The 15,004-nt window shown below is 39.0% G+C and overlaps 1 protein-coding gene across 1 annotated transcript; it reads right to left on the reverse strand.

The window, feature by feature from the left end:
• Window positions 1–459: 459 nt before the first annotated feature.
• Window positions 460–11,985, reverse strand: c7a (complement component 7a). The gene is made up of 17 exons (XM_086030990.1): window positions 11,887–11,985; window positions 11,740–11,801; window positions 11,568–11,646; window positions 10,224–10,365; window positions 9,098–9,242; window positions 8,891–9,029; window positions 7,327–7,446; window positions 6,600–6,843; window positions 5,929–6,083; window positions 5,106–5,337; window positions 4,057–4,225; window positions 3,890–3,977; window positions 3,650–3,782; window positions 3,384–3,572; window positions 1,320–1,425; window positions 831–1,018; window positions 460–741 (listed from the first exon to the last, which is right to left on the reverse strand). Exons 1-17 carry the CDS (start codon window positions 11,890–11,892, stop codon window positions 560–562), a joined length of 2,379 nt encoding a protein of 792 aa, XP_085887116.1. The 5' UTR covers window positions 11,893–11,985; the 3' UTR covers window positions 460–559.
• Between the last annotated feature and the right edge of the window lie 3,019 nt (window positions 11,986–15,004).

Here is a 15,004-nt window from a genome sequence, read left to right on the forward strand (position 1 = left end):
AATGACTGAAATATACCTTAATCTCTCCTCTAACAAGTGCACATTTATCACTGCTGGGATTTTTATCTGGAAAAAAGCTTATTTTGAAATACATAAGGTTAACATTTTTTACTACGGGTTGTGCAAATGGGCAATGGACACTCATCTCAGCTCTCAATGTATTACTATTCCCTCCGCAGGCTGGACACTAGCCCTGACCATACAAAGGAAGAAAACTAGTATTCCACTTTTTAATTGTGCCCTCCGGTGGAGAACATAACTACAATGTGGCAACTTAGCCATGTGACAACAATCCCTGGCCTCTCACTTAATTCACTTCATTTTTGCCACAGTATAATGGGAGTTACTTGAAACGTGAATTTTCCCTCTTGAGAATTATGACTTGCACATATCTGACTAATCCCCACCATTAGTCATGGCCACACATTTATAGTGCAGGAAATACAAAGTGCAATGCTGTTGCTGTTATTTGCTTTAATTTTGACGCATGCATGTCAATGATGTGTTAAGAGGACTACTCTAGTGTATCACTTAAGGGGGTTACAAGCTTTGACGTCCTTTAAGAGTCACAGGGCATGATATCCACAACAGACACTTTTTCTCCTTTGCAGCGCCTCAGCCCTGCTTCACATTCACTCATGCTTCCCCTGGCAGGCGCAACCTCCCCAGTGAGGACGCAGACTTCAAAACCCGGAGTCAAGCACTCGGCGTGGTCCTTACAACAACACTCTCCAGTGTGCTCTGCAAGAAAGATATTTTATAAACATATCATGAATAATGTCTCATATCATGAATGATGTCTCGTTAAGAACGTATTTAGAGGTCCTCACCATCACAGGTTTCCCACATCTGACAGTCGGTGCAGCCGGATGTGGTGTTGCGCTGCGGCCACTTGCAGGCGCTGTCTGCTGCTAACGTGTAGTTGTTATGGAGACACCTCAGGGCGTGGAGCTTGCACACGCTGACAACGACTGACTTGCCACTTGCAACATCAGTGGCACACACTTCCAAAGAAGACCTGATCACAGTAATAAGAATAAGAAAAAAAACAATAATACTGTAATAACAACAGAAATAATAATAATAATATGACTACTTCCACTATCCTACCATTTCCACCACTACAGTTGTAGTACGATTACTGTTCCTACCATCCTACTATCACTACAGTTCCACTTCCACTATTACCAAATGGAAAACCATAACAAGTACCAGTACCAATACAATACTACTACAGCTATTCCCACTACAATACAACAACTTCCACCACTACCACCATTATCGCTACTCATTTGTCACAAAGTGATTCATCATCCTACCTGCACTCAAAGGGCATCTTACAAACACATTTTCCTCCAGACAGCTTCTCCCAGTGTTCACAGGGCGTGGAGCGAGTGAAACGATGCTGCTGTTGCTGCATAATGACTGTAATTCACACAGAAAACAAATACAGGCTCGCAGTCAAAACATTAGGTGCACCTCCACAATTTAATGACAGATAACTAGCAGTGTTTGGAATCACTTTCTATCAAGGTTATTATAGTAATACAATTGAACTGTACTTATGCAGTGACTCTTCACACGCCACTAGAGGGAGCGCACGTACCACCCCATCTTTACTGAATGTGTAATGGCTGAGTATAGGTTATTCCCCATTTGGTGACCTAACCCTAACCCTAAAAAAAGCAACATATCCCTATGATGCATTGCACTGACACAGAAAAAAAGTCCCATTGTATTGTTATATGTTCGACATTATACAAATTCATAAGATGTGGGGCGAAAATATCTTTAATATAACGCTGGTGCCGGGCCAAAACCTTGCACCTCCGAAATAGTCACTTTTCAGGAGAGCCCAAAAATGGCAAGTTTGTTCAACTATTAGCATTGCATCATGAAAGAGAGCAAGAGATTTTCAACACTTTAGATTGGTCAATAATGTGTAAAAGTAACACCCACGAGTGTGGACTGACCAATAGTATACATTTTTATGTTATTTTATATATTCCTTTAAAATATGAAATCCACCAAAATGTGACTTTTGAGGTTTTGGCCTGATGCCACACTCTAAAAACAGTTGAGTCAAAAATAACTATTTTTGGGTTAAATTTGACGCAAAAAAAGGACTGACGCAGACTTGTGTCAATTTGAACCGTAAATTAGGTTATTCAGTTTCGACCCAACTTTAAGGGTTAAATGAACACAACAAATTGTTGTCAAAACAATGCAAATAAATGAGAAAAGATCTGGGCACTCCCCTCCGGGGCCGGACCGGTCGAACACCCATTTTTAGGCGTTACACGTTTGAAAATTAAGCAAGGGCGGAAGCGGATTTTATTCCGGCACACTGATCGGTACTCGTGCGTGTGACATGGTCACGAAGCTGTAAATCAGGAAATACAAATCAGTGCATCAGATGAGTAAAATGGTACACAATTTATTTCAGTGCTTTAAACCAAGCATTGTTTCCTTGCGGTCATCACCAGACAATTGTCTCACACTTTCACACGGGCTGTGATGAGTTGTGGGTCCGTCTTGAAACAGTGTTGAGATATATTGACCACTTGAGGAGAGTTGCGCTCGACAGTTTTCAATCTCCAATCAAGGTAACCAGAACCACTCTGGTAATCATAGAAATGTTCCTGTGGATTACAGTAAACACCTAAAGTTAATATGGAACATTATTTGGAGAACGCACAGTTCTTGTGAAGTGTCCCATCCTACAATGGCAGCAGACTAATGCCTTTTTTTTTTTTTTTTTTTTTACGATTCCAGCACTCGTCCTGTCCCACACACACGCTCAGTTACAAGCAACTCGTTTTCAAAAGATTACAATGAGTGAAGTAGTACTTACCAAAACAGTGTGATAAATGAAGAAATCCAAGTGTCAAAAATGCCGTTGACTTGACGACGATGCTGCGTGTGTAGACATGAACAGTATGTCGGTGGCTGCCATGGCCGCCAGTCACACTTAATTCAAGTGTACATTTTTGACCCAACATAAAACATTACTGGCATATAACGCAATATATAGTTAATTTGAACCAACAATTGGGTTAATTTATAAGAAATAACCCAGAATTTTGACCCAACACAAACAATCCAAAAATTGGGTTAATGAAATAACCCAACTGTTTTTAGAGTGCAGCGATAAGCAGCGCAACATTATCACCACACGAAATGGACGTGAAGTGTGTTGCTTGTATTTATTTTTTAAAACACACTAATCTGAAAACATGCTATTAAAATTGACTGTATGCATTGACTCATGAGAGACAGTCCAAAATATAAAAGTTCCTATCTAGAAATGAGCGAGTAAGGAATGCGTAAATAATTCCAAACACAGCAAATATGAGTGGCATTAAATGAGTGACTACATTTACCCTCTCTGCATTCAAAATCTTCAGGGTCTGGCGAGAACTGCAGTTTGTCATCACAAATAATCTTAGCTTGCCCCACAAGCTGACGTCCCTCAGGACAGGACAGAGTCACTGCCTCTCCGATCCCATAGGACGTTTCTAACGGACTAACGATGACGTCATGAGCGAGGGACCACAGCTTGCAAGTTGGCACTGGAAAGACAAGCCGGAAGTGAACATGACGAATCACCAAATGACGATGAAAAAAAAAAAAATGTTTGCACGCTCACCGTCACACAATCCAGGCCGAGCCGACCACTTTTGATTGGCGGTACATTCCAAGATGTTTTGTCCACGGAGGCGGTACGCGCTGGTGCAGTTGTATTCAACCTTACTGCCTATAGGGTAGACATCTTTTGGTTCCTGTCAACAAGCATTAAACTAAGCGTTTTAAAGTGTGACTGTGTGAATATCTGAATTTCGGGAGTTTGAGAATAGGGGGACATGCAAAATTGCACTGTATGAGTTACCAGAACATAGCCATTAATGAGTGCAGGTGGAGTCCCACATGTTGGTCTTAGTGGAGCCGTTGGTTCAAAACATTGGGGCTCAGATAGTCTGGAAAAACAAAGCAGCCCTTTTATTGATGATTTCATTTCTAAAATGATGAAAGGTTGCAAGTTTGAAGGTGACCGACTTGAAGTGTTCCGTGTAGTCACAGTCAGACACGGTCTCAGAGCCGTCTCCTTTACATGCCAGCCCACCACCGTGAGGAGGGGGGTTGGAGCACGAGCGGCTTCGTGACTTCTGACCCCCGTGACACATGGACCAGGCGGACCAGCAGGACCAGCTGCCGTCATTCACGGCTGTATGGGCCCGCAAAGCAACAAAATAATTGCAGCCCTCTTTAGGCAATGATAAACAACATTCTCGAACATACGCTGCTTTTATGGAGGGATCTGCTGGGCAGGTGGCATATCTGTTGGGGGCAAAAAGTGGCTGGACAAATAAGTGCATATTCGTGGATTTGGAGCTTTTCTTCCCCCAATATTTATTTGTTACATTTGCTTGGATTCTCCATTTTTTTTCAGTTTTTTTCTTCCCCACCAATTTCCCCTATTTTCTCATGGAAGATATTTTTTGTGTTTTAAAAAAATATATTATTTATATCTATATCTATATAACTATATTTATAAGACATTAACTTTGGGGATTAATTTAAATGTTATAATGCGTTACAAAAAAAAAATCTGTTAACTCAGTTTTATTCACTTCCAGTCAAACTTGCTCGACGGCTCATTGGAGAAATCCAAAATAATTTGCGCACTTTGCAAAGCCAAATTCAAGTATCATTAATTGTAAGTCTTTGTAGCATCGTTCGACATTTGTATTTTACGCAAAAAGAATCTTATTCAAGGGTCAAATAAAGCTATTAGAACAGTCTTTGAATCGAAATACACTTTACATTTTTTTCCCCCACATTAATTCCAAGATTATGGAAAAAAATTGCGATTAATTTGTTAAACATTTTGAATCACTTGACAGCACTAATAAATATATAGATTTTTTTGTTGATTTTTGGGGGATAAATTAATCAAGGGGCCATTCTGAGTGTGGTGGAGCGTCATTTGCCCATCCCTCCGCTATCGCTTTGTAACTTAATGTAAACACTGTAAGGGTAACCTTCTTGTAGAGTACAAAACACATGGAAAAAAATAAGATGAAAAAAGAACATAATAAACCCACCTGGCTGATCTTTCACAACACCGCTTCCGCTCTCACAGGCCAGCCCTGAAGTGCCAGGCTTACAAATACACTTGCATACGCCTTCCTCCATGACGGCCAGGCCGTTGTTTCGACAAGGAAGGCAGTGGCACGGGTCACTCTCACTTAGGTATTGTTCCAAGGCCCGGTCCAGGTTGAACCTCTTGAGCTCGGCGCACGGAACCTCCTTCACCAACTCTGACAGCCGCCTCAGCTGACCAAAGAAGAAGTGGAAATATACACTGTATATATATTTTTTAAAATACTTTGTCTGTAACTGTATGTCATGTCTGCTGTTTGGGTGGTGTGCGTGTGTTAGTAATGATGTCTACCGCGATACACAGAGTTACCAGTTATAGTCTAGATCACAGGTGTCAAACTCAAGGCCCGGGGGCCAGATCCGGCCCGCAACATCATTTTATGTGGCCCGCGAAAGCAAATCATGTGTGTTGACGTTGCTTTCAAATTGTCTTTACATTTTACACTTCATATGGGATATTGCAAGCATTTCTTACCAATACCCACTTTAAAATAAATTAATAAATTAAAAACGAAATTAATAAATATTTGAACAAACTATTCACTGGCTTGTGATTAAATAATAAACAATTTGTTGCGTATATGTGTTGATATAAGGCGACCATACATTTACATGGCACTCTGAGGGACACCAAAACTATGATGTGGCCCGCGACAAAAATTTGTTTCACACCCCTGGTCTGGATAATAAAGTTAATTATATTTTTCCCGGAGGCTGAAAAGGAGGCATCTGTTTGGGGTTTATTTATTTATATTTGACACGTACCTTTGGTTTTATGACCTCTGGGGATAAGCGCAGCGAGCGGGTCCAGGCAGAGGACACATCCCAGGCCTTGTCATCATCTTTCCTCATTGGTGAAATGAGCTTAATGTCTCCTCCTTCCACTTCCAGCAGGTGGGCTTCCAACCTCCTGCTCGGAACTATTTTAGCATGTTTGTTTTAAGGTGAACAAGCAGGATTTTCTTACTCTCACGTCATTGGTTCGTGTGAAATATATGAAATAGGGTTTTACACAGAATTGGAAGAGTTATTAAGCAGGCCGTTCCAATGATGAAGTTAAAATAATAAAAGATTGTGCTGCTGTATCTGTTGTTGTTGACCATGCCAGAATATGTGTTGAAGCGTTTTGCTTTTGTTGTTTTGCTGGCTTCGACTGGCTTTCAACCAGTGGTTGGCCATCTGGGCCAGCAAGACCTTCCCTGCTGACTTTTGCTTGTATGGCACTTTTCACTATCAGAAGCACTGATATACATACATCTGGGGCATGAAATTGTATTTATTTCCAACCGACAATTCCAAGCATTTCTTTTGGCTGCACATGTTTGCGAATGTTACATTTTTTTTGTCCAATCCGATTTCAGCCTGTATGTGTTGCCAAGTCAGTCTTACACAAACTAACAGTTTATTACAAGTTGTTCCATTGACCGAATCCTCACCCTTCTGACCCTGCGTTTCCGTAGTGACCGCGGCGAAGACTGTGACGACGCCTCCCAAGCTTCCTTCTGAGAAGTAGTGTGTTCCAAAAGTCTCCAGCAACTTCCTGTAAGCGGCGTAGTTGTAGGCCAGCGGGAGCTGGGCCAAGGCCTTCCAAAAGCTCTCGGTTAAGGGGATGTATTGGGGTGGGTCTGCTTGAAATTGGGCTACCTCCGTGACAGTTTTTGAAACCAACATTTTGTGGTCCTAGAAAGAGCAAAATCAAAACCAAAAGAATGTAAACATTATTCTTCTTTTCCAATGCACATACCTAAAATGGTTACCGCACTTCGGCGCATGGCATGGCGCAGGTGATGATGTAGATGCAGTGTTCGCCATAGTACACTATAACCCCTAATATTTGCCCAAAATTGGATGCCTCCAAACAAAATGGCCAAATTCCTGTTCTATTCCGACATGGATCCCTGAGACTTTTTCTCGCTTCTTGTTATGCTAAAAAATGTCCACCAAATTCGGTGTCAATTATTAAAACTGATGGCCTTATGTTCCCCAACTTTGCAGGAGGCAATACTGAGTAAATATTGGGGCATTGTGCTGATGATACAAACAATTTTACAAGGGTACACAGGTTTGCCAAAATGGCTGTGTTTTTGCCCATATTTAGTGCCCATGAAGGCAATTCAGTCCCTACTGTCAGATTTGGCTTCTAATCAAAATGGAGCAGCATACCTGATTTGTGCCACTTGTCAGATGAAGGCCACGGTGGCGCAACCCTCTGGCAGACATTTCCTTTGCATAATGCCATTGACTGGTGAACATCTCCTCACTGAAGTCACTTTGAGCATCAACCTGGAGACAAATATTCATCATCTTTTACAATCGTGTGTGCTGCGGACCCCAATTTAAAAGCATAAAATAGAGAAAGTGCATCAATGAATTCCACAATCACAATTGTGTGACAAGTAAATGAAATGACGTATTTTTATTTTAGGCCATGTATTTATATATAATCATTTTTATCCAACATAAATTGATAGAGGTAAAATTACACAATTATCCTGTTAAAATGTATTTAAAAATATCGATGTCATTTAATGTACTATTTTATTTTTTTTTTTTTTCAGTGAGAATTTTGACTGGCAGGGCTGTGCAAAGTTCAGAATTTCAGAATTCATATAAAAAATATTTGAATCTGAATTGACTCCACCCCCACAGGATGTTGAATTTAATTCAATGTAATTCAGAGAAACTTATTCTCATCACAAAACAGGTGTGCTCTAAACAAACTGTCCAAAAAGTTTTGGCAGCCATTTAAAAGACTTAGATAAAGCAAGGAAGTCTGGGAAATGAAGTGCTGTGCTACCATCTTAAAGTTTTTAAAATTTTAATTAATCTGTTTTATTTGAGTTGGCTTTTAACGTTAATAAAAAATACTACACTTTACTGTAATTAAGTATTGTGTGTACAAAGTTCTTACAATAACATTTTATAGGGTTACAGACAGTATACAGTATACTGTAAAGCTTCATTGTTAGATACACTTTAATTTTCCATCATGAATTTCTTTGAGTTTCATGCCATTTCAATTGTATTTCCTGCAATTCAATTTCAATTGCAATTCTGCTTCCTGTTTGCCACCTCAATTCAAATTCAAGAAAAAATTCAGAATTTGGTTTTGTAGATTTTCATATAGTTTAAATGCTATTTATTTATTTGTTCATTTTGGTATTATATATTATTATTTTACTTTTGTGTGCATTACATTTTATTCAAATCATTATTTAGGTCCACAGTTTTTTTCATATTCATAGAAAAAGTTTGCTAACCACTCTTTGAGTATAATGTTATTGCTCTAACTGCATAATGGTGCAGTGTCTTACATCACAATAATATTAAACATGATTTAGGAATAAAACCTGCCACATTTTTATGAACACCTAGACCTACTACGCTACTGTGCTTTAATGGAAAACAAAGATTATTTTTGCGTTTTATTTGGTGTAAAAAATGAGGAAAAAACTTCCTAAACCCATCATTTAGAACAGTAGACTAAAGAGCAAATTCTGTACATGCTGTTGTAAAATTGCACATTATGAAACCAACTTGAACTGATAAAAAAACAGATAATAAAAGAGAGCCTCATGGGCCTTAAGTTATCGCATTTTTTATGTTGCTCAAGCTTTTCTGAGGAAACCAGTTGCACAACAGTTTTAGCTCAATAGACGCAGGAAGACAACACTATTCCCATATCGGCTCGGCCCACAGATTCCCGAAATGAGTTGGAGTGACCCACCTTGAATCTCAACCGGGTGGTACTTAAAGGGAGTCTGAATGGAGCGTTGTGAAAGCCGCTATAAATGAGGCGACACTGGCCCCCGAAGCTTTTTGTGTTGATGACACTGCCACGGCTCTTTCCTGACACCACATCAAACCTATGGCCAAAGAAAGGAGAAATGAATTACGTCATTTTAGTTTTATATATATATATATGCCGACTTACCCGGCTCCCAAGAGCTCTATGTTGGGTGGGAGTGGATTATTTGGACAAAGGATGTATCTTCTGGTCTGATCACAGTCATGCTCGTCATCTCTATCGTCGCAGTCCCTGTCTCCGTTACAAAGCAGAGAGCGGCTCACACACTTCCCTGAAGGCCAGGAGAGACTTCCGTTATTTGATGGACCGTGATTTGATGTTATTTGAATTGCCGTGGAACCAGCGCATTCTGCGCTGTTAAAAGGTCATACCATTTGAAAACCAAGGACATTTTTGGTAAAACTGTAGGACAACGTTAAGTCTTTCCCCCTTCTCACTCTTATTTGCAATGAGAGCGTTTCAACAGTTTTTCGTTGTTTTGACATTTTTCTAGTGTTGGCAATCGAGGTTTTTTTTTTTTATTCTTGCGTGAAAGTCAAGAATGGAGGTCGAGCATCATTAGATTGTGAGGCACCACTGTGCAATAGTTCTGTGGGAATGGGGGACAACATATTTCTCGCAATAATATGGTACAAAGTGAAAATTTTACACCGCCGTCTGCAGAGACTGCCATCATTTGAAGTGTTACTACATCAGAAAATAAATGAACACACAAAATTAAACTGTTAAATTGTTTCAATTAAGATTAAATTATATAATTTCCCCAAACTTCAAAGTGTTGGCCACATAATTTGATACATTTCTATTAGTTAAAAAGGCAGCACAATAGAACCTCAAAGATCATGACTTCTACATGATCGTACAATTGTACATGATTGTACAATGTGGCAGTGGAATTTAGTAGTTTCTTTTTCTTAGTAGTTTACTTTTCTCAAACCGAAGCTCCTCAGTTCACTTCAAATTGGTTCTTTGGCATCAAGATGCCCCCATAAGGCATTTAAATTATCATCTCATTGCTTTGATCTTAGCACAAAAAAAACAAAGAGGTGAGCGGCAAAGAACGGAGGATAGATAAAAAAAAAATGTGAATGGGCAAATTTGGTGAAATAAGTTAAATGTGGATGTTACAATGCGTGAATTTTCGTATGAAAATGGTCACAACAAAAATCTTATCCGAACACAGAAAAACAAAGTTCATGTTGAGCCATCTTAATTCAATTTCCCATAAGACAGGGCACACAGAATGTACAACCTGATCGACAACGAAACCTGTTTCCACATCCATCTGCTAGAGGGCAGCCGTGCATCGGGTCGCAGGACCTGGTCTCAGTTTGATTGCCATCACACGGGTCCCCCCCGAACTGTGCATACACTCGTATTATGCGACTTCTGGTCTGCAGTGTCACACATAAGGCAAAGAACATGAAAAAAAGTAAATTGTTGCAGTAAAATTAAAAAAAAAAGGTAAATGGTAAATAAAAATGATATTACAGCAAAATATATATATATATATATATATATATATAAATAGAGAATTATTTTTAGCTCTTGTAGCCTGCTAAAATACTAAGCTTACAAAGTACACTCATTCCCTTAGATTTATTTGGCTATTCAGTATGTGTGTATTTATTACTTAACTACTGGTTCATTATTTGTTGAGATAAAAAATCTCCAAATATAACTTTCTATTAAATAGGACAATGACGCATTTCATGATTTGCAACATGTTTTCTGAGGATGCTAATTACATTTTAGAAGTTATAGGATTTAATTTCCTGCTATTGCTAACATGCCTTTTCTATGAAAACTGTACAATTGTACAATGGTCACTAAAGCTGTCTTTATTTTAATGTCACTGGAGGAAACATCATCATGTTGTTTGCGATACACCAGAGGGATCTGTGATGTGAATTGCCGGGGTGTGGCAGCCATTTTGCAGTCAAACAATAGAAGGCACCAAAATAGATGGTGCTATTTCTGAGCGATGTAAGAATTTATGAAAGAGTCAGGACGTATGTGAGGATGCTGTTTGTCGATCATAGCTCAGCTTTTAACATCATCATCCCAGACATCCTCAAAAGGAGGCAGTGTGATCTTGGCCTCTCACCCCGATTGTCTGATTTTCTCACCGACCGACCTCAAGCAGTGAAGCTTGGTCCCCCGTGCGTCCTCCCCCCTCACGCTCAGCTGCTGCATCCCCGCAAGGCTGTGTGTTGAGTCCTCTACTCTGCTCTCTGTACACCTCTGATTGCACCTCCGTAACGCCGTCATAAAGTTTGCTGACAGTATCAGATAATAGATGCTACTATGATTTTTTTTTTTTTTTTGGGGGGGGGACAAATAACCATACAGAGTAGCAGTCCACAGACTGGTTACATGGATCAAAGACAACAACCTGACACTCGTCACAGAAAAAAAACAAAAAAACTCAGTTATAGACTTTAGGAAGTGTGGTGCCCTCCCTGTCCATTAATGGTAACTGTGTGGAGAGAGTACACCATTTTAAATCTTTAAATCAAAGGGGTTTTTTTTTACTTTTATGACAATAAAGTGACATTTCTATGAGTAGCAAGATAAAAATGAATTCAACAGAAACCTGTAATTTAGTACAGCCATCACACTCGGACCACTCATCAAATGGCCCCCACTGGCATTGCACCGTCTCCTCACATGACCTGGTAAGGAAGAAATATTCACAGTTTGGTTTTTAATGTGTAAAGAAATGAAGAAATCAAATGCATGAAAAGTTGAAGCAAATACGGAGGTACCCTTTCAGAGTAGCTAGAGACAGCAACCATGGCAGCACGACTACACAGAGGCGTTCTGTGTTCTAAAAAAAAAAAAAAAAAGAGACCAAATATATGATATAGTGTGTGTGTGTGTTTGTATAAAATATAGCACGTTAAGCGTCTTACCTTCATGATGTGAGAATGAGCAGCAGACTGAATTCAAATGAACACCGAGGCTTTGCAGCTGCTCTTATGATGTGCAGGAAAACAGTTGGAATGTTGATTCCAAGGAAATCGAGTGAGTGGGTGAGATGTTTCTCAGCCAACAAAAACCTTGAGTCATCTTAAAAACAAAGTGAAACTTGTATGCTTTCAGCGTAGTATTAATCACATGAATTGTTATGTACAAACCCCAACACCAAAGAAGTTGGGATGATGTTTAAAAACTTAATAAAAACAGAATACTTGCACATTTGGGGAGCTCTGTGGGTGGAATTCTTTCCCATTCTTGATGTATAACTTCAGCTGCTCAACAATTTGGGGTCTCCCTTGTCGTACTTTTCACTTCACAAAGGGAGACAGGTTTGGACTGCTGGCAGGCCAGTCCAGTACTACTTGCACTTTTTTACTATGAAAGCCATGCTGTTGTAACACATGCAGAATATGGCTTGGTATTGTCTTGCTGAAATACGTCAGACATTGCTGTTTAACATCCTTTTTTTGCTATGTTAATGTTAATGATGCCGCTAAAGCCAAAAACTAGACCAGGGGCCACCAATGTAGCACGTGGGGCTGTTCTAAAAAATTGCTCACCCAAGATTCGGCATTATTTTCTAGAAATGTTGTAGAAGTGATAATATGTGAACATTGGCAGAGATTTTTAGAAATGATGCGTTATACATGATATTTTATTTCCCCTAATTATTGTGCGAAGTCATTCAAATGAGTTTTCTTCGCATAAATGACCATTTATTATTTAGAATAACATAATTTAATTTGAATAAATTGGTTATAAAAATGGGTATCAAACTGGTAGCCCTTCACATTAATCAGTACCCAAGAAGTAGCTCTCATTTTCAAAAAGGTTGGTGACCCCTGAACTAAACAATGATGTGCATATAGTAATTTATGTCATATGTTTTGATGTTATGATTAATTCATTCCCATATTGATATTTTCCTTCAAACTGAAAGCAATGAATATGATGAATAACCCACCTTCGTATTAACAGACCATGATTTCCAATACCTTATAGTGAACAAGGGGTAGGACTGGACAAGTTTTTTATTTCTTCCTACTCCCCTTGAACATATAAACTTTACTGAATTAAGTACTGATCATTTATTATGATTTTATTTTTTTGTTTTTTGTTTTCTTCGTGTCTTTCATGTTGTGTTTATATGTTCAATAAATCAATCCAAAAAAAACAACAACTCACTAATGCATTATTGCCATACTAATAATGATGATATGGACCTTACATACAACTTTTATCATTTGCCATTATGCATGAAATTAATAAAAGAGAAAATATTGCCTAATTATTCTTTAGGATTGATTGCCTTTGTTCAGTAAGAACATAATAAATAATGCACTTAATAATACTTATTGATGTTGCAGCAAAATCAGTGGTGAAGAACACTAGCAGAGGCGTTAGAAGAAGAAGAAGAAGAAGAAGAAGGAGAAGGAGAAGAAGAAGAAGAAGGAGAAGGAGAAGAAGAAGGAGAAGAAGAAGAAGGAGAAGAAGAAGAAGAAGAAGAAGAAGAAGAAGAAGAAGAAGAAGAAGAAGAAGAAGAAGAAGAAGAAGAAGAAGAAGAAGAAGAAGAAGAAGAAGAAGAAGAAGAAGAAGAAGAAGAAGGAGAAGAAGAAGAAGGAGAAGAAGAAGAAGAAGAAGAAGGAGAAGGAAGCGAATGGAGCAGGATGCAACAATAACCAGACCAGGAGAGATGTGTGTGGGGCTGCCGTACTGTAGGCAGTTGCACTTTTATTTTGCATCGTATACCACAAAAATGATGAAATCTGAAATCACTGTCACGGTGTCACCGCTCATTGGTTAGTATGTGGGGCCTCACCTCACCACCTCACTGCAGGAGAAATCTCAAATTCTTTGCCTGAATTTTGGGCCCAGTGCGTTCCTGGTAAGAGGTGTCCCAATAATTTTGCCCAGAAGGATCCTGAGATGTGATTTACTATTGCAAACACAGGAGGGCAATAAAGATTCAGAATCAATTTGCATTCCTTTTACGCACATATATGAGATTATTTCCAGCAGTTTAGAGAAAGCTTATCAAAATGAAATTTCTTAGTCATTTAAGGAGTAGCCTTTTAAATGAGTCTTACAAAAAATAAATGAGAATTTAGGCCTTTATTGAAATATTACTTTCATATTTGAAACTATTTTATCATATCGCTGGCATTAAGCATTGGCATTGAGCTAAAAACATCTTTCTATCTACATAGAGATTATTTACGGTAAAGAAAGATTCCTTGTTCCGTCCTATTCCAAATGATTATGTCTTAAGAAGAATCATGATTCCACAGACACTGTTATCGTTGAAACGGGGAGCGCCACCTGGATTAACCTTGTCAACTCTGGTACATTTTAGATCACTTTCTTTTCAGCCAAAACGATGAGAAGCTGTCACGGAATTTTGTATTTGTTGCCCACAGTTTGTGAGCTATAGAGATAGATGAGATCAACGGAAGCGGAATCCTCTCTGCCTGTCCTTGCGCTACACCTGAAGTTGTATTCATTCAAAAAGACATATATAACAATTAAATATGTAACACGCAAATATTCAAAATGCAAAATCAGAATGGATATGACAAGTGTCTGAAAACATATTTGGAGACGTGATGGGAGACAATACAGGCAACTGTTATGTTTGTTTTTTTTTTTAGCTTTGTATTTTCAGCATTTGTCTGTCTCGTCAATGATTGTGTCCACCTGTCTGCACTCCACCCTCTTGTGTTAGCCAATCAGCTCCCTCCTACCTTGTACGTCTCGTCCAGGTGTTTCCCGTCGTCTTGTCAGTATGCTTGTATTTAAGTCCCTAGTTTTCGTTCAGTCCTTGTCGGATAATTGTCTCCGTCATGTGTCTTTGTGTCTCCTTGAGTTGTGTTTTGGTTCTCTAGTGTTTCTTTGCTACTTTGAGTTTTGGACTTTTCAAGATTTGTTTGCGCTGTTTTTTGTTGATAAATATTGTCTTCAGTAACCCCTGCCTCCCTGCATTTGGGTCCTCTATCCCGCAACCGTGACAGACACTTCCCAAAAGTCTCTTCTGTTTGAGTTTGAACCAATTTT

This window comes from Filicampus tigris, chromosome 5 (genome assembly GCF_054856515.1).
Source record: "Filicampus tigris isolate MCC_2025a chromosome 5, RoL_Ftig_1.0, whole genome shotgun sequence".
Lineage (NCBI taxonomy): Eukaryota > Metazoa > Chordata > Actinopteri > Syngnathiformes > Syngnathidae > Filicampus > Filicampus tigris.

What these genes read in the sequence shown, in the direction of transcription:
- c7a (XM_086030990.1), bottom strand. An exon ending in TGACAAGTGGCACAAATCAG is followed by an intron (nt 6,844 to 7,326) that starts GTATGCTGCTCC and finishes TGCTCTTTCTAG; the next exon opens with GACCACAAAATGTTGGTTTC. An exon ending in TCATTAATGGCTATGTTCTG is followed by an intron (nt 3,783 to 3,889) that starts GTAACTCATACA and finishes GCTTGTTGACAG; the next exon opens with GAACCAAAAGATGTCTACCC.